The sequence below is a fragment of the Dipodomys spectabilis genome, unplaced genomic scaffold (assembly GCF_019054845.1).
Source record: "Dipodomys spectabilis isolate Male_0828 unplaced genomic scaffold, ASM1905484v1 ptg000069l, whole genome shotgun sequence".
NCBI classification, from domain to species: domain Eukaryota; kingdom Metazoa; phylum Chordata; class Mammalia; order Rodentia; family Heteromyidae; genus Dipodomys; species Dipodomys spectabilis.
The window spans coordinates 1,226,308-1,249,663 of NW_024870746.1; the positions used below are offsets into that span (position 1 = coordinate 1,226,308).

The 23,356-nt window shown below is 48.9% G+C and overlaps 1 protein-coding gene across 2 annotated transcripts; it reads left to right on the forward strand.

The window, feature by feature from the left end:
* Positions 1-4,567: 4,567 nt before the first annotated feature.
* Nectin4 (nectin cell adhesion molecule 4) lies at positions 4,568-23,309 on the forward strand. 2 transcript variants are annotated; one of them, XM_042682233.1, is made up of 9 exons: positions 4,568-5,094; positions 15,271-15,630; positions 18,006-18,296; positions 19,240-19,360; positions 20,543-20,691; positions 20,961-21,114; positions 21,492-21,567; positions 21,981-22,055; positions 22,384-23,309. In XM_042682233.1, the coding sequence occupies exons 1-9, from the start codon at positions 5,019-5,021 to the stop codon at positions 22,606-22,608; spliced, it is 1,527 nt and encodes a 508-aa protein (XP_042538167.1). In that variant the 5' UTR covers positions 4,568-5,018; the 3' UTR covers positions 22,609-23,309. The 2 variants fall into 2 exon arrangements, with proteins under 2 accessions (XP_042538167.1, XP_042538168.1); XM_042682234.1 differs by lacking the exon at positions 21,981-22,055 and having other exon boundaries at positions 4,792-5,094.
* The last annotated feature ends 47 nt before the right edge of the window (positions 23,310-23,356 follow it).

Here is a 23,356-nt window from a genome sequence, read left to right on the forward strand (position 1 = left end):
ACCTGGGACCTTACTGCAAACAAGACATTATTCACTAAGGAGTGCTCTCATTTACTTTTGCCCCTAACCCATCCTTCTTTTGACGCCCCACCCCCAAGCCCTTCCCACCTTGATCCTCTCCCTCCCTCCCTTGCTCACTCAATCTGACCCTCACTCTCACTCTTCTCCCCCACACCACTCCACCCATTCTTGCCCTCCCTGACTCACCTCAAGTCCCATTGACACAAACAAAAATTCCTGCACAACCTACTCCAACCGGTTTGACTTAGGTGTGCATCTACCACAGGGACAGAGATGGGTTTAAGCGGATGCTTGGACACATTCAAATAATGAGCATTTGCAGTTACATTCACATAGGCATCCCCATTGTGGATTTCTATCCACAATGTGTACATGGAGAGACACATAGGAAATACAGGAGGGTGGGATATAGTTTGTTACAATTCTTTATGGGTCTGACTTTTGGAGCTACTTGAGGGCAGGGACATGTGTCCTATATCTCTTCACTTCCCTTGAGTCTGACACAATGTGGTACTCACTAAATATCTACTGAATGTAGATACACATGTAGGCATGCATACAGTGATGCCAGACAGAAACATATATATGCTAAAGATGTCACCGAGGCTTGAATTATTGCCATTCTCAGGGCCTAGAATGTGGGTGGGAGGAGGGTAGGTAGTGAGGCATGAAGAGAATTGGAATTCAGTATAGAAGAAAGAACTGAGCCCATGATACCAGACACTACTCTGGAAAAGTTCTTCAACCATTTTTCTTCCAGACCCCGGATCTGGAATTTACCTTCCCTAAGCTTCATCCCAGAACAGGGTAGAAAAGGCCTGGTCCCCAGGAGTATCCTGTAAGTCATACAGGATTGAGGAAATGAGGAGACAGAGGGATTAAAGGATAGAAATTTGTTAAATGTTATGTTCTAGTGGCTCAGACCTGTAATCCTAGCTACTCAGGAGGCTGAGATCTGAGGATAACAGTTCAAAGCCAGCCCAGGCAGAAAAGTCTGTGAGACTCTGATCTTCAATTAACCACTCAGAAGGCAGAAGTGGAGCTGTGGTTCAAGTGGTAGAATGTTACCCTTAAGCACAAAAGGTCAGGAACAGTATCAGGGCTCTGAGTTCAAGCCCCAGAACTGGCAACAGAAAAAAAAAATTGTTTGCCAGGTGCTCCTGGCTCACCCCTGTAATTCTAGCTCCTAGCTACTCAGGAGACTGATATTTGAGTATCGTGGTTCGAAGCCAGCCCAAGCAGAAAAGTCCCTGTGAGACTCTTTTCTTTTATAAACCACTCAAAAACTGGAAGTGGCACTGTGGCTTAAGTGGTAGAGTACTAGCCTTGAACACGAAAATGCTCAGGGACAGTACCCAGGCCCTGAGTTCAAGCCCCACAACTGACAGGAGAAAAAAATAAAAAAGAATTTGTTTGATGAAGAGAAATCTCTAGTTCAATCAAAGGCCCAAGTAGCTGCCTGACTCTTGTGTGACTATCAATGGTGGCCTTAGTCCCCATTTCAGGCTGCCTGTGATGTTTACCAGGACTTGAATATACTTATGGGTATGACTATTACCTTCACACCACCTCTGGTGAGTTCTACCTGCCTTTAGTGTTTCATATTCCTAGATTTGATAGCATTTTGAAGGAGTTTATTGTGAATGGAAAGGCCAAAGCAGCTGGAAACTCAGCTTGTGATCCCGTAGCTTTCTCACCCCCATGCCTGAGTTTCTCCTGTGGTTTCCTGTACCTGGAGGGGTGAATCCGTGGGAAGGAAAGCAGCTCCTCTGAAAGCATGTGATAGGATCCAAGGTGTGATAATTATAATTATAACACAGGATGCTCTCCTTTCTCTCCCCCCCCACCCTACCCCACCCCTGCCCCACTGGATCTCAAAGCAGCATCGGGGTGGGGCTGTTCCTCTGGCACAGGTTGGGGATCTGAATCAAAGAGGGGAAGGGGTTTGCCAAGGTGGGGGTGGAGAGAAACTTGGAGGTTTTGGCATCTAGCTTGGTCCTTGAATATGTCCCTGGCTTGTAGGAAATAGCCCTTCAAGAAGTCATTACCATGGTCACTGCTGAGAGTTGGAATTCATTGCCAGAAATGGGTCATAGTCTAGAGGCAGAGCTAAAGTCTACGTCATAACCTAGGTTCAGGACAGAAACACAATCAGTTGGGATTTCCATCTTCTGACCCTACCTTACCACTTTCTCCATAATGACACTCATTTATTCAGAAATTCATGCTTTCAACAAAAATGCATTCAGTTCCCATTAGGTGCTTTGAACTGTCCTAGCATGAAGGATTGAGACAAGATTGTAAAACAAACCTCGCTTTCAAGGTATTCTTCTCCTGTCCCTCAATTTAACACATTTACTGATTCCCTGGAACATAGCAGGCCTCAATCAATGTTTCATGAATTAAAGCTTACAACTTAATTAAGCAGATAAGATGTGCACAAATTATGAGTACATAAGCTATAATAAAGGGACTAGTAAGGGTTGAGGAAGAGTAGAAAAGAGAAAGATTAATTTTGAGTGGGAGGAGCTGAGAAGACTTCATGGGAGATGTGGCATTTGAGGTTACTTTTGAAAGATGAAAAAGATTTGACAGGTAAGGGGCTGGGGATATGGCTCAGTGTCAGAGAGCTTGCATGCACAAGGCCTTGGTTTTGTTTCCTCACTGATTTTTTTCTTTCCCCATATCTGTCTTTAGACTTACCTGTTTATTTCTCTCCCTCTCTCCCCCTTCCTTTCTCTCTCTCTCCCCCAACTTCCATTCTATCTCCCTCCACTTCCCTTTTTTTTTTATTTGAGAGGTACTGGGAATTGAACTCAAAGTCTCACATTCTTGCTTGGTCAAGGCTGCCTCCCCTTCCATGTTGGTTATTTTCAAGATAGGGTCTAACTTTATGCCCAGGCTATGATCCTCCTACTTGTGTTTCTCCATGTCACTAGGGATGACAGATGTGCATAACTGTGCCCAACCATTGTGCTTCCCTTTTAGCAGGGACAATACCTAGTCATTGTTTGAGAAACTTTGTTCCTTGAGCTGGCCTTGATCTGCAATCCCCTGATCTCTACCTTCTAAGTAGCAAGGATTACAGGCTTGAGCTACCACACCCAGCATTTACCTGTTTTTTGTCTTTGTGTGTGTGTGTGTGTTTGTGTGTTGTTTAAGTCTCACTGTACCAAAGATCTTGCTCTTCCCCTTCACGAAGTTTTTGGGAAGTTTAGAACATACCCTTTTCCTCTGGCTATCCTAGGTAGGCCAATAAGATTTTTTTTTTTTTTGGGTCCGGTTGTGGAGCCTGAACTCTTGGCCTGGGCGCTGTCCCTCAGCTCTTCAGCTCAAGGCTAGCGCTCTACCATTTGAGCCACAGCGCCACTTCCGGCTTTTTTCGTTTTGCTTATGTGGTGCTGAGGAATCGAACCCAGGGCCTCTGGCATGCAAGGCAAGCACTCTACCCACTGAGCCACCTTCCCAGCCCCAGGCCAATAAGATTTTGTGTTATCCAAAATGGAAACATAAGCCGGGCGCTGGTGGCTCATGCCTGTAATCCTAGCTACTTAGGAGGCTGAGATCTGAGGATCGTGGTTCAAAGCCAGCCTGGGCAGGAAAGCTTGTGAGACTCTTATCTCCAATAAACCAGTAGAAAACCGGAAGTGGTGCTATGGTTCAAGCAGTAGAGCGCTCGCCTTGAGCTGAAGAGCACAAGGACAGCGCCCAAGTCCAGAGTTCAAGCCCACGACTGACAAAAAAAAAAAAAAAGGAAACACACGGTCTGACAAATAGAAATATACTTATATACTTACAGGAATTCAGGGACACAGTGTTTGAAATCAAGATTGTCCTTACAAAGTCTGCTCCAGCACCCTAGAATAAAATGAGGGGAGAGGAAAAAAAAAACAAAAAAACAAAACCCTTCTACTCTGGTTGTGCCAATACTCTTTTGGGACTCCTAGCCAGATAATAAGGTGTGGAAGAGACAGAGCTATGAGAGGGAAGCCAGGAATCTATAGCCTTATTCTTTGGAGAGTTCTTTGTCTAACCTATACATGGATAAGGCCAAAAGGAATTGCTTTAAGGTCTTTCTCAGGGGTCTGTGAACTAGAACCCTGCCTCAGGGATAGAAGTAGCTGAGCAAACCATGATACTGTGTTATATGTTTTCTAAGTTCCTTCTGCTCTTTGGGCTTGTTTTTTCATCTGAAGAAAGAAGTATATGGGCTATCAGGGCAAAATCATCTTCAGTCCTGGCCTTTTCTGATTCTGGGATTCAAAAACTGGGCCCCTTTAGGAAGTCAGAGAATTTGTCAAATCTCTCAGGAGGCATCAAGCCTGATTGGGGTATCAGATGCATGGGTTCCTTTCCACCTATAAGAGTCTTGCCCCTGTTGATCCTGGCCAGGTCTGGTGCCTCCCTCTTTAAGGTACTCTGGTCCTCCTCCCACCACCCCTCCCTTGCCTCTCCCTTCACAGTCCCTTACACACACACACACACACACACACACACACACACACACATACACACACACACACACACACACACACAGGCAAAGCATAGGTAAAGCTCAGAGCTGAGGATGGAATCTCATGCCCCCACCCAGGTCCTTCCCTTCTTCCCTCCCTCCCTGGCGCCCATTAGCTAGCCCGGGCCGTGGGGGCGGTGGCTGTGGAGACTCCTCTCTGTGCCAGGCCCAGCCCCCGGAGACGCACCTGTTCTGACCTGCTGAGCAGGTTCCCAGGTTTCTGCCTTCGTTGTTGGCCACGGCGTGGGAAGCAGCTCTGGGGGAGCTCAGCGCTCCCGATCACGGCTTCTTGGGGGTAGCCACTGCTGGGTGGGTACAGCAGGGCCAGGTCCCCTAGTGGAGGCCCAAGCAAGATAGCAGGTGTCAGTGCCCAGGGCTCCAAGGCTTTTTGCCTTCTGGGTCAGTGCCTGATCCAGCTCTAGAGGCGGCTCCCAGGGAGAACTGGTGGAACTTCAGAACCACTGGCAGGTCTGCCTTTCAACCAATGCCCCTGTCCCTGGGAGCCGAGATGTGGGGGCCTGAAGCTTGGCTGCTGCTGCTGTTCCTGACATCCTTTACAGGTAGGATTTGCCTGAACTATCAGGACCCTTGCTTCTGAGCCCAACCCAGCGCAGACGCCAGACAACCATGCATGCACACACGCACACATACACAAAAACATTCTACTTTCTTGAGCTCTGGTTAGAGAAGACAGTGTCTTTCTCCGGCTCTATCTACCAGAAGATTCAGTGTAGCTCTTCCCTGTCAGCTTCTATCTCAGCCTCCAGGCTGGTTATGCATGTTGGGGTCCCTGTCTTTGCCAGAGCCTTGCCTGGGCCCAGGTTAACTACAGGGGAATAGATATGGTAACTCAGTGAGCAGAGAGATGGAACTGAAGGATCTTGCTCTCCCCCAGGGCTACTGGAGGCTCCTTGGCTTCCCTCTCTGGGCTTCAGAACTGCTCCTGAGAGCTGGGGCTGACTCAGGGTTGAGCTGCCTCAGCAGCCATCAGGTGCAGAAAGTCTGAGTCCTGGGAGTGGTTGGGCATATCTTTCTCTTTCTCTTTTTTTCAAGATATTCTAGGGCATCAGGACTGGAATTCCAGTTGGGAGATTACAGGAAAGCCAAGAATTCCTGTTTCTCTGGTCTCTGTCTTTCCCTGGGCACAGACACAAGTAGATGTCCGAGTAGCAATAGGGTTATTTAAATGGCTGGGGGTTTAGGGAAGGGTTTCTTCTAAATAGGGCATGATCTTTCTTTGTTTCTCTTCTAACCCCCTTTTTTTTCCCCTAGAGTACACTTTTCTTCCTGTCCATCTAATGTATATAGAGTAGATATAAATTATAGGGATTTGTAATCTTCAGAGTGAGGAAGATAATGCATATATGTATATGATGAGACCATGATGGGATGTTGTAGGCTGTTTTCAGGCAATGAACAGAAAGGTATCTTTCTCCTTGGGAAGATGGAGGGCCTATCTGGGCAGAAAAGTCAGCTTCTCAGTCCCAGGTCAGTAGCAAGCCAGTTGTCTGGCAGCACCTGGCTGTGTTCTCAAGAGAAGCAAAAAGCCTAGACTGGCAGGACTGGGGGCTCCTCTCATTTTGGTCTTATAATGGAATGATCATCAGCCTAGTTTCCAGTCTCAAATATGGAACACCCACCTTTGCCATTTTACCACCCTAACTCCCATCTTCCAGACAGCCCTTCTTACTTGCCTAGGCTAAGAGGGTGGGGCCTGTCTCTTAGGCCAGAGAACCCAGCAGGCAATTTCCTATAGGATCTACCCACACCTGTAGAATGGAGTCATGCTGTCTCAGGACTTGGAAGGGATCAAAGAGATCACCACTCCAACTCCTTTATTTTACAGATGGGAAAACTGAGAGAAATAGATAGGCAGCTGAGATCTGTAAGATTGCTCCGTGTTAGAAGCATAACCAGTGTTAGTTGTCCTAAGTCTCGTGACTCCTCATTTATTGAATAATAGAATAATTGAATGTACAACTGGATACAGTAATGTACTAGATGCTGGCTGTGAAGTAGGGAGTGAGACCTGATCTTCTCTCTTCCATAATGGGAGACTTCTTTCCAGGAGAAGTACAACAAAGGGGAAATGAGTCCCTCTTCTACTTAGGAAATTTATCACTGACCTCACTCAGTGTCTGACAGAGAAGAGCTTTGGGAGAACCCAGGGGGTACAGGGGCTGGGAAGGTGGCTCAGTGGTAGAGCACTTGCCTTGCATGCATGAAGCTCCGGGTTCGATTCCTTAGCGCCACAAAAGCAAAAAGAGAAAAGCCAGAAGTGATGCTGTGGTTCAAGTGGTAGAAGCTATCCTTGAGCTGAGGGACAGAGCCCAGGACCAGAGTTCAGGCCCCACAACCGGACCCCCCCCCAAAAAAAAAAAAGCCTGGGTCCAGGATTACTCAGGAAGCTATTACTTTGCTGCTGCTGCTGTTGCTACAGCCTGCATAGAGCTAAGGCTGCTCTCAGAGATCCATTGGGACTAAAACCCCAGGTCCCCAGCCCAAGCATCAGATGGTCCCATCCCCATTCTGTCTCCTCTGCGTATAAGGCATCTCCTTAGTGGCCCTTGGAGCCTGGAATATTTCATGTAGCTGAACATAGACTTGGTTCTGAACCCATTCCTGTTAATTATTATTATTTTTTTTTGGTTGGTCATGGGGCTTGAACTCTGCGCCTGAACGCAGTCCCTCAGCTCTTCAGCTCAAGGCTAGTGCTCTACCACTTAGCCACTGGGGTACTCCTGGTTTTCTGAGTGGTTTATTGGAGATAAGAGTCTCACAGACTTTCCTGCCCTGACTGGCTTTGAACTGTGATCCTCAGATCTTAGCCTCCTGAGTAGCTAGGATTACAGGTGTGAGCCACCTGTGCCCAGACCTGTTATTCTTTGAGCAACTAAAAATGCCAACTTCAGTAGACCAAGAACTACTACTAGGTAGTCTCTTTAGATTTTCTGGTTCTGAAATACTATAACTTTTTGATTGGCCAACCTATGGGACTGAGTTTCAGGACAGCTGAAAAGACTCTTCTCCAGGATACTGCCTTCCAGGCCCTTCTGCAAATTCACACCCATCCCCTCCCCCCATCCCCATCCCGAAGAGGGGAGAAGCCCAGGCTTGGGAGGTGCCTCTAACACCGCAGCTCTTTGTCTCTCCTTATTGGACTGAGTTTCCGGGTGAGGTCCATCCTTTCTCCCTCCCCCATCTTCTGCCTTGGGGCTCAGGCACCCAAATCTGCAAAATACTCTCCAATAGGATCCTAGTCTCTTGCTCTTTGTGTGGCCAAAGGACCCTGTAGAACCTCAGGTGATCTGTTCATTGAATTGTGATCTCTGTCTTCTGAGAGTTACCAACAGTTTTCTTTCTGAGGTTGGTTTCCTAAAAAGGGAGGGGCCCCATCCTTGCCTTTCTACTTCTGATTACAGAGGCCCTTTCCTGTGAGACCAACCCAAATCCAGAGAAGCGAGAAAGAGAAGTTTGTTACCCTGCCCAAGTGGTGAGAACTAGAACCCCAGGGAAGCCCTTGGCCCCAGTGACCCTGGTTTCATACTAGTGTTTCAGGGAGCTGAAAGAATCCTCAGAGATAGTAGTTGAAGAACCTGGCAAGCAGAGTCCTATCTTCTGGGCCACAACCTCAGAATCTTTTGGTCTCTAAAATATGTCATTGAATTGACCACAAAGTCTAGGCAGAGAGAAGGGATAGAAATGAAGTGGAAATTGAGTCAAGAGGGCAGCAGAGACACTGAATGCCTGTGACTTTCCCCTGTCATCCTAGTTACTCAGGAGGCTGAGATTCAAGGATTGTGATTCAAAGCCAGTCTAAACAGGAACGTCTATGAGACTCTTACCTCCAATTACCCACCAAAAAAGTGAAATGAATGTGTGGCTCAAGTGGTAGAGCACTAGCCTTGAGCAAAAAAAGCCAAGGGACAGCACCTAGATCCTGAGTTCAAGCTTCAGTCTAAGCGCAAGAAAAAGGAGCAAGGGGAGAGGGGAGTTGAAATGCCAGAAAGGACTCAGCTCCCTGCCTCTTAGAGAAAAGCTAGGCAGGGGTGGGGAGAGCAATGGGATCACTTTTCCCTGAAACAGAGCCAACAAGGGGCCTGTAACCCCAAGAGCTTTTCCCATAGTTTTTTGGCTGCCCCCAACTTCCACTTAAAACTCAGGTCCTGAGAACCAGAGTTGAGGCTGTGATTTGAGGTGGGGAAGAGATGGTCAGAGTGGGGACTGGGGAGACAAAATAAGAGGTGAGAGGATATCAGGAGTTTGAGAGAAGCTGAATTCTGGGTCTCTCACCCACAGTATAGCTGTTATGGTGAGTCACCGGGGCTCAGACTGGCTCCAGGGGGGGTTTAGGGGGCTTATCTGTGCTGGGAGCTGTGTCTGGGCCAGAGCTGGATGCCTCAAGGCCTGTCCTCCCCCATTGTTCTCCTCTCTCTCTCTCAATCTCTCTCTCTCTCTCTGATTGGTGTGGCCCCCCTCCTCAGACACTAATCTGCGGGTGGGCGCTTTGCCTGGCTTGGGAAGCTCTCACTAAGCTAGGGGGCTTAGGATAGTGCGGGGGGTAAGTGAGGGAGACGGATGAAGGCAGATGGAAAGTTTTCTAGTTTTCAAAGCCAAAGGTCAAGGTTGTGGGGACAAGGGGGACCAAAAGGGCTTGGCTGGGTTGTTAATGACACTTGTCCTAGTGAAACAACCTTCTCTCACAGGTCTTTTCCTATACCAAACTACCTGCCTATTCTAGCCCTCTCTAGTAGAGATGGTGCTGTGGGCAAGGGGAGGTAAGAGTTAACAAAGGAAAATGAGACCCTACATATTTAGACCCCTCCCCTTGGGCCCAGGCAGACTGCTTCTCCCTCTACTCCCCCACCCCCCACCCCATACCAGACATCCCTTACCCCAGGCCTGGAGCTGGAGCTGGTTTTTCTGGTGGTGGCTAGCAACAGAGTCCTTACAGATTCCCAGGGAGAGGCCTTCTTGGAGGACAGAGGTGCTGGGGGGCCCAGGGGTGTGGTTGGTGGGGTGGGTGGAAAGGGATTCCCTTTGTAGGAACCTGAGGAGCGGTAGAGAGGGAGTTTTTGTTTTGTTCTGTGGAGGAGGCTTGGTGGCAATTTCCCATCACTGGAAGGGCAGTGACCTCATCTCTGGGTACCTCCATGTTGAGCCTGAGATGATCTGCCCTGAAGTCTTGGGGTAAGGAAAGGAAGGGAGCACAAACAATGCTCGAGAGACAAGCAAAGGCTCTGAGCCATACACCACTGACCAAGAGCAGTCGAGAGACACACATGCGGAAGCCAAGATAAACAACATCAAAATAGTTACTACGTGTGCAGAGTTCTGAAGGACAGAAATGCATGCCTTGCACACAAAGGGTGTGAGATATACATGTAATGGTGCATGCACACACATACAGGTTTTCCCTCTGGGCATAGAAAAGTAAATACATATATTCCCCTGAAGATAAAACATGAAACATCTCCAAGTTCGTGCAAGGAGACAATCTTACACACATGTGTACTAGAAAGACTGGCCAGCTCCTCATCCAAACACACCCACACATGGAGACACAGACTCATGTTTGTTCCTTTCTCCTCACAGACTTACCTCTGGGACCCCTACATGAACCCCTATAGGTGCCAGCAGAGGATGCTGATGGATAAAATGAACTTCATAAAGAACAGATCTCTTCCCCTTCCCCAAATACTGACTGGTTGGGTGTCTGTAGGTGCCAGCCTCAGTTTCTACTGAGACCAGAGGCCAGACTCTACACAGAAAGTAAAATGGGGACGCAGGTACAGGGTGGGGTACAACCAGCCAGCCCAAGCCAGGAATGGAGGGCCTGTCTGGGGAGCGGGCGGAGTACACAAAGGGAAGGGCCCCAAAGAGGCCTGAAGGGGCCTGGCAAGGGGTGGGGGAGGCTGAGGGCAGGGATCCCGTCTGGCCAGTCAGGCCTGTTCTTTCCCTTGCGCAAGGTGGTGGCGGTTGTGGCTAGGCCTGCTGCTGTGTGGCGGCTTCTGAGTCACCAAGGTTCCTGACCAGCGTCCTGGTGCTCCTGGGAGGAGGGGAAGGCGAGTCAGGGGGAGGAGTACCCAGCTAGTTAGAGTCCACCAGCCTCAGCAAACAATTTGCAGCAGAAGGGTCCATGGGCTTGGCCTGGCCTGGCTACTACATGCCCGCAGGGTGACCTCACCAGGCAGGCGGTGTGTCTCCTTCAGTCTGGTGACATCATCATGCTGACGCCAGGCAGGCACTGGGTGGGGGAGAGGAGGAGGCAGTCCTGGCCTGCCCTGGCCTGGGAGCCAGGCCTCTTGAGTCCATGTAGTCCAGGACAAGGGCATTAGATCCCAAGTTTCTCTTTTCTTATTGTTGCAGCTTAGGGGATGGCTGCAGTCGATTGGAGGAGGGTGTGGCCTCAGCCAAGGACACTCTTTCTGAACAGTGGGTTTAGGACAATAGGGGGCTGTGGGAGAATTGCAAGAGAGCTTTTCCTGTTTTATTGGGTTCTCATTATACAAAGCTTGGACTTGTTCTTTGGAAATGGGGATCCTGGACTTATAGGTAGAGACATGGAGGATTGGGGCTCACATATGCTGAATACCCAATTCTTGCTGTGTCTTTCCTTTTTCTTTTTGAGAGGAGAATACAGTTCACTTGTTGGCAAGTATAGGGACGGACGCAGATGGGAAGTTTTCTCACCTGATCTTTTCCAAGAAATAGTCTTTAGAAGGATTTGATGCTACTTATTTTATTTTTGTTGGTCGTGGAGCCTGAACTCTGGGCCTGCGTGCTGTCCCTCAGCTCTCAGCTCAAGGCTAGCACTCTACCACTTGATCCACAGTGCCACTTCTGGCTTTTTTTTTCTGCTTAAGTGGTGCTGAGGAATCAAACGCAGGGCCTCATGCATGCAAGGCAAGCGCTCTACCACTGAGCCACCTTCACAGCCTCTGTTATTTATTTTTGATGCTGGTCCTGGGGCTTGAACTCAGGGCTTGGGAGCTGTCCCTGAATTCTTTTTTCTTTTTCTTTTTTTGGCCAGTGCTAGGACTTGAACTGTCCCTGAACTCTTTTGTCCAAGGCTAATGCTCTACCACTTGAGCCACAGCACCACTTCTAGCTTTTTTGGTGGTTAATTGGAGATAAGAGTCTCACAGAGCCGGACATCAGTGGCTCATGCCTGTTACCTAGCTACTCAGGAGGCTGAGATCCGAGAATCGCAGTTCAAAGCCAGCCCGGGCAGGAAAAGTCCGTGAGACTCTTATCTCCACTAAACCACTAGAAAATTGGAAGTGGCACTGTGGCTCATGCGGTAGAGCGCTTGCCTTGAGCTGAAGAGCGCAAGGATAGTGCCCAAGCCCAGAGTTCAAGCCCACAACTGACAAAAAAAAAAAAAAGTCTCACAGATGGCTTTGAGTAGCTAGGATTACAAATGTGAACCACCAGTGCCCAGTGGATACAGGAATTTGAAGCAGATGGTTTACTGGAGAGCCTCTACCTCAAGCCCTTCTTTGGCAGCCCTGCTCCCTTTAGTATCAGAAGGAGGTGCCTGGGAAGGGTGCAGGTGGTTAGCTGGACTCCCAGACTGGGTTGGGTGGGACCAACATCAGCTTAGGCAGGTCAGGGCCATGGTATCTAGCTCTGCAGGTCTGTCCCGTCCAGTCTGGGCCCTCCCAGATCATAGCAGCATCCTCCCTTTTTCTGCTTTTTGCAGCAGGACCATAGGACCCCTTCTTTTGCCTCAGTGGAACCCTCTGCTCCACTCCAAGCTATGTGCCTACCTCTTCCCATCCCTCCTTTCTTCCTCTGTCTAGTTAAGAGATGCTCCTTTTGTCAGTGAACCCCAAAAGCTAGCCTATCTTTCCTAAACTCCAAGTTTGCCACCTCAATTCCCTCCTCCAGCTCTACTAAGGACTGCTCATTCCTTCTCATTCTATCTTTTCCTTCTTCTGCCATCTCCCTGATTTATTCATCGTTCAATAAATAAACATTCGTTGAATATCAGGAATGGAGCCCACACACCACTGAGCAAGAAATCAGAAATCACATTTCTATAGGTAATATGTGACCAGTTTTTACTCTCATGGGGCTCAATCTAGAGGGGGAGGCAGACAAGAAAATAGTAAATACAATCTATGGGTTAAAGTTCTATGATGGGGGGGTGGTAAAAGCAGAGTATTAGAGGAGAACAGAGGGGCACACAAGACTGCCTAAGGTGGGGCAGGGAGGGAGGACTCTAGGAGGAAGTGATGTCTGTGTAGAGTATTAAGACATGAGTAGGAGTTTTCCAGACAATGATGAGTAGGAGCTACTAGACATAGGGAGGAAGGCATTCCAGGCAGGGGTACAGTGTGAGCAAAGGTGAGGAATAACAGGGTGTGTAAGGTGCTAGGCAGAGGCAGGGACTAACTACAACCCTTTAGGAGTTGCTGGAGTACACATTCCAAAGCAAAGTGCTCTTGTGACCCCAAAGCACCCTTTCACTCTGACCTAGTCCCTGGCCCTGTATTCATGATTTGACATTGAGTTCATTTCAACCATGAGTTTCCTCAGACTCTGCCTCCCCTCACAAGTGACCCATCCTGGAAATCTAATTGTCCTTGAGTCTTCCTGCTTCCTCTCTTTCTCTATAGTCAGTGACCAAAATCCCAACAAAATGACACCCAGGAACCATTCCCTCCTCTCTGTCCAGTACCAGCATGCCAGGGCTGCAGCTGTAGTTTCTTGGTGACTCTCTGGGCCTCGATCTGCCTCCTTTCTGGTCAAACTGCATGTTTCCACTTGCTTCACTCCATTCATTGGCTAAAGAACCTTCTGACTCCCCATTTCCTCTTGACCAGATCTGAATTCCTTTGCCTGGTATGGAAGGCCCTGGGCCATTTGGTGCCCCACCCTACCCCAGCCATATTTTCCATTTCTGCTTAACTCACATACACCCTGCCTTAGGTTGGGTCCTCTACTCTCTGCTTTCTGAACTAGCCAACCTCCACTTCCTGTTTGCTTACCTTGATCCTTTACCTGGCATGTCTTTGTGTGTGTGTGTGTGTGTGTGTTCGTGTGCACATACATGCATACATTCTCAGGGTCTTGGTCTTACCCATGGGTTTTTCCAACTCAAGGCTGGTACTCTACCATTTAAACCACACTTCTCCTTCAGGCTTTTTGCTGGTTAATTGAGTCCCTGATTTGTCTGTCTGGGCTGGCTTTGAAATGAGATTCTCATATCTCAACCTAGGATTACAAGGTAGCTAGGATTACAAGGTGTGTGCCACTGGTGCCTGGCTGGAACGTTTTTCTAGGTCTCTCTAAATTCCTAATCCTACCCAACAAAAGCATAAGGCCCACCCACATGGCTTGGGACCCCACTGGCTGCCCCATTCCAAAACTGGGCAGCAGTACATCTGGACATTAAATCAGAAACAATCATTGCATGTCTGATGTGGTAGCATACATCTGTAATCCCAGTTCTTGGGATGCTGAGGCAAAAGGATTGCAAGTTTGAGGCCAGCCAGGATCCTTTGTCAAAAAAAGAAAACAACAAAATAGAAGAAAACTCTTTGTTGCCATTTGCACATCTGTCTCTATATCTTCCTCTTGAACAGACCTCAGGGTCTATGAGGGAAGGGAGTGGATCCAGATGAGGTTGTATGATGTTCTGATTCCAAAATCCTTGAATGCTTCATATTGCTCATCAACATGAGATGCACTAGTCCTTCACCTCTGGCTTAACATTCTGACCCTTCATTATGTGTCTACACTGACCTCATCTCTTTGGACCTCTGACCTGGGTCCTTTCTGTCTTCAGTGACTTGCTCATTCCTGTCTCTGAGCCTTGGTTCATGCCATTCCTCCCACATGGAATACCTCCATCTCTCTGGGAATCTAGGTCTCTCATCTCCAAGTCATGAAAAGAATGTTCTAAAGAGCCTCCTGGGATGGACCCTTCCCACTCTATGTGCCCTATCCCAGGACACCATCTATTCTGGAACCTTGTGGTAGCTTCCAGCCACACTTCTTGGAAGCATTCAATTTTATCCTTTTGCATAGGTTGAGACTCCTGTAAAAAGACGTGTCCATGGTTTTCCTGGTTTCTGTGTGTCTAAATTCCATTTCCCTAGCCGGGCGCCGGTGGCTCAGGCCTGTAATCCTAGCTACTCAGGAGGCTGAGATCTGAGAATCGCGGTTCAAAGCCAGCCCGGGCAGGAAAGTCCGTGAAACTCTTATCTCCAATAAACCACTAGAAAACCGGAAGTGGCGCTGTAGCTCAAGTGGTAGAGCGCTTGCCTTGAGCTGAAGATCTGAGGGACAGCGCTCAGGCCCAGAGTTCAAGCCCCACAACCAAAAAAAAAAAAAAAAAAAAAGAAAATTCCATTTCCCTTAAGACTATGAACTCCCTGAAGGCAGGGGCTGGGTCTCTGGCTTTGTTATAGCCTCCCACCTGCAATAGCTCAGGATACACTTCTAGGCTGGAAGAGGGTGTGATCTTCTATAAATCCTCCGTGTGGCCTTAGGCAAGCCACTTCCTTTCTCTGGGTCTCAGTTTCCTCATCTGTTAAGTGGTGATAATAACGCCTACCTCTCGGGAATCTTTTGTGGATCTAATGAGGTAATGAACAAAATGTGCTTTGCAAGCATAAAATGCTCCCTGAGTTCCGGCTGCCTTGGCTGTCATTACCATTATGAAAGTGACCCCCCTGGTCTGGCCCCAGCCCCTCATCCTGGCTGCTCTTGTCTGCCCCCTGCAGGCCAGTCTCTCGCAGGTGAATTGGAGACCTCCGACTTGGTGACGGTCGTGCTAGGCCAGGATGCAAAGTTGCCTTGCTTCTACCGTGGAGACCCGGAGGAGCGAGTCGGGCAGGTGGCATGGGCTCGGGTGGACGCGAACGAGGGCACTCGAGAGCTGGCACTACTGAACTCTGAATATGGACTTCACGTAAGCTCAGCCTACAAGGGCCGCGTGGAGCAGCCCCCGCCCCCACGGGACCCTCTGGACGGTTCCGTGCTCCTGCGCAACGCTGTGCAGGCGGACGAGGGCGAGTACCAGTGTCGAGTCAGCACCTTCCCTTCTGGCAGCTTCCAAGCGCAGCTGCGGCTCCGAGTGCTGGGTAAGTAGGATAGGGGTAGTGGGGGGCGTTGGGTGTGTCAAACCCACCCTGAGCCCAGTGGGCTCAGGGGTTTCGAGGGAGCAGCTGGAGGTGAGAAGAGCTGGAAACTCACACTTGTAATCCTACATTCAGGGAGCTGAAATCTGAGAATTGTGGCCAGCTGGGGCAGGCGTGTCTGAGAGCCTACAATTAACCAGCAAAAACCCAAAACAAAGCAAACCAGAACTGGAGCTGTGGCTTAAGTGGTAGAGCACCATCCTGAAGCAAAAAAGCTAAGGGACAGTCCCCAGATCCCAAGTTTCCAGAGTTCAAGACCCATGTGCAGCACACATGCATACAAATTCTGTACAGATGACCTAAAATCTCCTTCTCTGTTTTCATTTTGTCCTTTCAAGCAATAAAGCATTAGCTTAGTCTCTCTTTTGCTTCACAGCTCTTTAAAGTCCTGAAAATCTACGTCATTCTTCACCTAGATCTACTACTGGCGCTGCCACAATTCCACCAAAAACTAACTCAAAGCCTCCTTCACCATCCTGGGATGCATGGTTTAAAATGCAGGGCTCAGATGGGAACACCAAGCTTTGTTGTATGGTATGGCCATGCATGACTAATTAGGCTAATACCTTCTTTGTTGTTGGACCTTCAGTGAATGTGATTTGAGGTCATGCTTGCCTTTTTAGCCACTACTTTGCACTAAGGGCATGTGTGGTCTGGTTAAGTTGTCTTTTCCCATGTGTGACTGTGTGTGTGTGTGTATGAGAGAGAGAGAGAGAGAGAGGGAGAGAGAGAGAGAGAGAGAACTGGGGCTTGAATTCAGGACCTTTGAATAGCTAATTGGAGGCAAAAATCTTACAGACATTTCTGTCCAGGCTAGCTTCAACTTTGACCCTCAGATTTCAGCCTCCTGAGTAGCTAGAGTTAAGGCATGCACCATCAACACCCAGCTATCCTTACCATTTTAAAGCTAGAATAAAAGACCTTTATAGTCTCCATTTGTCCACATGTAAGTTATAGAAGCATCAGCACTGGAGTAGAAAAAAAAAAAAACTTGAGTGTTAAATAGCTGGATGTGGTGATGTTCACCTGTAGTCTCAGGAAACGGGTAGGAGGATGAAGAGTTTGAGGTCACCCTGGCTACATAGCAAAACCTTGTCTCAAAAATCAACACACATGCATACAACAAAACAAAAAAACCTGATTGTGAATCTGGGCTTTGTCACCCTAAAACTGATGACCTGGAACAAATCATTATCCTCCCTGAGCTTTAGTTTCCTCCTCTGAAAAACAGATAATAATACCCACCTCACTGGTTTGTTGACAAAATTAAATGAGATAACATTTGTAAACTATTTAACATAATAGTTGACATATAGTAAGTGCTTACTAAATGATGGCTGTTATTATTATGTAGATAAAATCTAATTTGTTTTTAAATTACTTCATTATTTTTATTTTTAAAAAAATGACCCATGCCACTGTAAAACATTCAAACAATGGACAAAAGTCACATTGAAGGATTGACCCCTAACCCTATTATTCCAGGTGTATACCAATGCCCCGCAAAACCTAAGGTACGCACAGATGTGCTTGATGCAGGCAGGGCAATCCCACCTAAGCCTGGCTGTAAACATTCCATTGTGGGCCTAATCTGTAGGGAACTCTGAGGTGGAGCTGTGAGACCAGGAAGGGGTTAAGAGATTGAACAAAGAGCTGAGAACTGGACCCTGAGAAGGTCCAGACATGTAGATCTGTTTGAACATTAAAAAGCTTGAGACCTTGGATAAGGGAGTCAGTTATCACTATACTTACCATACTCTGGGCCGGCACCTGGAGTAACTTCCCCTATACTGAATTCAAGTAACCTCTGTCTCCTTGCTCAGACCCCACAAAAGCCTAACTCCAATCTCAACTCCTTGCACAACCTCTGGTCCCACGGGATCCCATGCTTCCTCTTGCTGTTCTTCAATAAACAGTCCCACCTGTTTCCTTCCTTTCTCTTCCATTTCCTAATACACATGAAATTCTGATTCTTCTGTGTGTGTGTGTGTGTGTGTGTGTGTGTGTGTGTGTACTCTTGCACACAAGGCTGGCACTCTGCCACTTAAGCCATACCTTCACATCTGGCTTTTTGCTGGTTAATTGGAGATAGAGAGTTAGGGACTTTTCTGCTCAGGCTAGTTTCAAATTGCCATCCTCAGATCTCAGCCTCCTAAATAGCTAGCATTACAGGTGTGAACGACAGGTGCCTGGCTGCTGAAATTCTAACTCTTGCCTGGTGCCTTTACTGAGAAAATAACAGAAGAAAAAGTGCTGGAGTGGGGCCCTCTGACTGGGGTTGTGCAGATCTGTGACCTCCCCACTCTCCCCATCCACAGTGCCTCCCTTGCCCTCACTGAATCCTGGTCCACCACTGGAAGAGGGCCAGGGTCTGACATTGGCAGCCTCCTGTACTGCTGAGGGTAGCCCTGCCCCCAATGTGACCTGGGACACGGAGGTCAAAGGCACAACATCCAGCCGCTCCTTCAAGCACTCCCGCTCAGCTGCCGTCACATCAGAGTTCCACCTGGTGCCTAGTCGCAGTATGAATGGACAGCCACTTACCTGTGTGGTGTCCCACCCTGGCCTGCTCCAGAACCGAAGGATCACTCATACCCTTCAAGTGGCCTGTAAGTACTTGGAGGCCTATGTCTCCCTGGGTTCCAAAAGAATTGGGAGACACTCTGTGACCCTGAGCCATGGTAGGCTGACCATCTGGGTCCTGGGAGCTATAGTGTTCAGGAGAACAGTAACCCAAAGGTAGAAGACCTGGAGGTCAATGTCAGATGACTTTGGCAAATCACTGTGCTTCAGGGTCTCTGTCTTTACAGAGGAGAAGATCTTGCTTTACAGCATTGTTGGAAGAATCAACTATCAACATGGAATTGAAAGCATTTTGAAAATTGCATGGCTTAGGGTTTAGCAATAGACTTGGGACAAGCCTGCATTCGGCTGTTTACCAGCTGTTATTTAATCTTGTTAGGTTTCATTTTCTTCATCAGCAAAATGAGTATAATTATATCAACTTTACAGGATTTTGGTGGGAATTAGCAGCTGTGAATGCAAAACATCTCACACAGATCTTAAATCATAGGCTTCAGGAAACCATAGAGCTTTTGTATTCCCAGCATTAGACTTCAAGCTGAAACTATGCTAACATTTGGCACAAAGTAGGTCCTCACAAATGTTTACTAAAGAAACAAATGAACAAGTGAGATTATTAGGCCTTCAAAGAATCCAGCAGCATTTATTGAGCACCTGTTCTATGACTAGTACTACGCCAGACACCACAGAAGATCCAGAAAAGGTGTGACACATCACTACCCTGAGGTTACTGTGGGCTCATGGCACAAATAAACCAATATAGACTCAGCTTAGAGAAAAGAGGGAGCCATGTGGCCAGGAGCTAGCCATGAGGGGGGCCAGGCTAGGTTTAGTAGCAGATGAGTAGGATGATAAAGGGCAAAGGGAGGCTGTTTTGGCAGGGTACAGCAGGGATTGTGGGGAATCCCTTGAGGAACCATATGATTGAAGTCATCATTCACTTTTTCCCCCTCCTGCCTCCCATTCCAGTCCTAACTGAGGCCTCTGTGAGGGGCCTTGAGGACCAAAAACTGTGGCATGTTGGCAGAGAAGGAGCTATGCTCAAGTGCTTGAGTGAAGGGCAGCCACCTCCTTCATACAACTGGACACGGTAAGGGTCTGTGGGAGGGGCTATCCTAGGATTAGGACTCTTCCCTCTCAAGGCCAGGATGTACTTTTTATGGTCTGGGACTTTATGCTCTGGACTCTTGATAAGTTGGGGCCCTGTTCAGACCAATAGAAAAAAAATATGACTACCAATTATTGGCTTGTCCAAGGGAATCTAGGGATGGATGTTTTAAATTCATTATTTTTGTGCAGATACTGGGACTTGAACTCAGGGCCTCATGCTCTCTCTTAGCTTTTTTGCTCAAGACTAGTTTTCTACCACTTGAGTCATACCTGCACTTCCAGCTTTTTGCTGGCTAATTGGAGATAAGAGTCTCAAAGACTTTCCTGCCAAGGCTGGTTTTGAACCTTGGTCCTCAGATCTCAACCTCCTGAGTAGCTAGGATTGCACACATGAGCCACCTGCACCCAGCTACACGGTCTCTGATAGAGAATAAACCAACACATTCTTGGTTTTTCCCCTAATTTTTAAATGATTAATATTTCATGAATTAGTGTGAATCCCCAAAGTGCATGAGACAAAAAGACAGCTGACTGTATGTGTTGCTACACCAACACTCCCGTAACCACAATGTTGCCAGCACCTCAAAAACACCCACTCACTTCTGTCAGTTCCCTCAAGAGTCCTTGGCTTTTTTCCAGGATCTGAGATGTCCAGAGACTCAGCGAGAGTTAGAATACACATGTATGTGATAGACATGTTCTTACATGGGGACTCATGAGCAATGTGTGTGGCTCATACCTGAGGCTAGGTTCCTGATGCTGTCATGTAGCATCTTAGATGTTGAAGCAAGGAGTCACATTTTCTAAGTGCCTCTGAGCCCAGTTTGGAGTGGAGCAGTCTATTGTGTGGACTTTATAGCATGTATATCTGGTGCACAGTTCTGGATGACGTGATGCCTCTTGGGAGCATGTGGGATGGCACGCGTGTGGATCTTCCCCGAATGTGTGTGGGGGTGCCCGGGTCAGGCTGGGCAGCAGGGAGAAGGGGCCTCTGCCTAGACCTGCCTAGGGGAGGGTGGGGCACCGTGGGAACAGCCAGCGGCTCCAGGTGACGTCATGTGGGAGCAGGGGGGGGGAGGTGGTGGAGATCTGCTCAGGCATGTTAGGTGATGGCAGCCTCAGCCCGCCCCAGCTGGCACCCTTCAGCTTTCCTATCCTCTAGGCTGGATGGGCCTCTGCCCAGTGGGGTACGAGTAGAAGGGGATACTCTGGGCTTTCCCCCATTGACTACTGAGCACAGTGGCATCTACGTTTGCCATGTCAACAATGAGTTCTCCTCGAGGGATTCTCGGGTCACTGTAGATGTTCTAGGTAAGTCAAAGACACCCTTGTCTTGGCCCTGGGCCCAGGGCCAAGGGTGGGTGGCCAGGGATAGGGGTGGGGGGAAGGCAACAGAAAGCAAGACAGAAGGATTTGCGGAGGTATTTATTTGGGGGTGTTGATTGGTGTGGTTTGCAGAGAGTCATTAAGTGAGTGGTTGTGGGTGAGTTCTGGGAGGACAGTATGTGGGGAACAGGATGGAATTGGGGGTGCAGCGGGGATCTGGACATGGACCTCAGACAGTGGCCTGTCTCCAGCAGACCCTCAGGACCCTGGGAAGCAGGTGGACCTAGTGTCGGCCTCGGTGGTGGTGGTGGGTGTGATCGCCGCACTCTTGTTCTGCCTTCTGGTCGTGGTAGTGGTGCTCATGTCCCGATACCATCGGCGCAAGGCCCAGCAGATGACCCAGAAATAGTGAGTACTGGCTGCTCCGGGGTAGGTAGAACTGAGCTAGGAACAAGGAGGAAGCAAATAGGAGTGAAAAGAGAGGGGCTAGCTCCTATTGACCAGAAACGGGCAAAATTGGGAAGTGAGAGGGGCTTGTGAGGCCATAGCGGGGTCAGGGGAGCCATACCGCCTGAGTGAGTCACATGTCTAGGTATCACCTACTGCACACACTCATGTGCATGCTTCTTGGCCACACTGCCATCTACAGTCACACACTTACACTTGCAGGGCTAGTATAGACACCTATATCCTCCAGCTGCCTCACATAGGCTTGGCCAGGCTAGGGTTACCTTGGAAGGCTACCACTACCCTCAGCTCCTGACAAGGGGGGGTGTCTTTCCCAGTGAGGAAGAGCTGACCTTGACCCGGGAGAACTCCATCCGGAGGCTGCATTCCCATCACTCAGATCCTAGGAGCCAGGTGTGTGCCAAGGTTGGATGCATGTGTGGGGTTTTCTTGTGCCTGGCCTCTCTGCAGACCAGGGGCACAGTTGTCCATGGCATCTTGCCTATCATGACTCATAGCTGGGGCTGGGCTGGGGCCAGGGTTTGGTTGGGGGGGGCGTGGCATGTAGCTACTTTGGGTCTGCTACAATTCCTCTGAAGGCCTCCTTCATCTCTGGCTTAGTGGCTGCTCTGGTAATCTACCATCAGCTCTGGTGTCAGGGTGGTTTGGGGTGGGGGAACGAGGACGTTTGTATTAGGGAGAGAATGGGCATTTGGGATTGTGGGTAAGGAGATTAGGGAGGAGGCTGGTGGAGGATAAGAGATGAAGAGGCTGAGGGAAGAGGCTGAGCTCTGTTCTAACTCCTCCCCCATGTCCTGGGCCTGCAGCCGGAGGAGAGTGTAGGGCTGAGAGCCGAGGGCCACCCTGATAGTCTCAAGGACAACAGTAGCTGCTCTGTGATGGTGAGGCCCCCCGGCCCCACCGGCATCCCCACCAATTTCCTTAGGCTCCACTCCTGGCCCCAGATGTGGTGTGTCAGCAGCCCCCTTACCTACAGTCACTTGAGCCTCAGCCCTGGCTTATGTGGCCCATCCCTGCATCTCTGCTTGCCTTCCCCAAACCTAACACTAATTCCTGGCCCCTTATCTCCAAATCCCTATACCTCTGCAACAACCACAACCCCTGCTTTGCCTGACTTCTGACCCCATCATTACCCAGTCATACCCCACTTTGTCTGTGTCTGACTGCCCTGTCTTGGTTTCTGACTTGTCCTTTGCCCTTGGTCTCCAGAGTGAAGAGCCTGAAGGTCGCAGTTATTCCACACTGACCACTGTGAGGGAGATTGAAACACAGACTGAACTGCTGTCTCCAAGTTCTGGGCGGGGAGAGGAGGAGGAAGATCGGGATGAAGGCATCAAACAGGCCATGAACCATTTTGTTCAGGAGAATGGGACTCTTCGAGCCAAGCCCACAGGCAATGGCATCTACATCAATGGGCGGGGGCACCTAGTCTGACCCAGGCCTGCCTCCCTCCCTCGGCCTGGCTCCTGCTGCTGACATGGGATTTCAGCTCATCTTGGGGGACCTCCTTAAATGCCCTTCTTTCTTGAGGAAGATGCTTCCCACTCCACTGACTGCTCGACCTTTTCCTCCAACCCTTCTGTTCATCAGGAGTGCCCCACTCCCATCATGTGTGCAGGTCACTGTGTGCGTGTATTTGTGTTGTAATGTCCACTGTGTGTGTATGAGTGGGTGGGGGGCAGCTGTCCATGGTGTGTAACATACTGTCATGTTACAGTCTGAGTGAGTGGTGATGTAGGATTTGGATGGCTTCGTATGGAACGCTGTCAAGCTTTGGTTTGTATGTTGTGTGGCTGTGAGTGACCTCTGCCTGCAAGTGCAGGTATTTTTCTCAGATCCCAGAGCAGTATTAGTGATGCAGAAATTGGAGATGAGAGGTGGATACTGTGGGCCAGATCCAGGTGTGCGGGCATAGCTGGAGCTGGAATCTGGCCTCCAAGGTGGAGGAGCAAGATTCTCACCACTTGGGAGTTGTGGGGCATGTGAAGCTGCCACCTAGGGACTGCTTGGACTGTTACATAAGAAGCCCTCTGCCCTCTGGTGGCCTGTGGGCCTGCTGCATGTATATAGTTTCTGTAAATAAACCTTCCCTGGGAGCTTTCAGAGTACTATTCTGACTCCCTTAATGACAGACACATCTTTAACAAAACAGAACAACTTTTGGTTTAACTGCTTGCTCGTC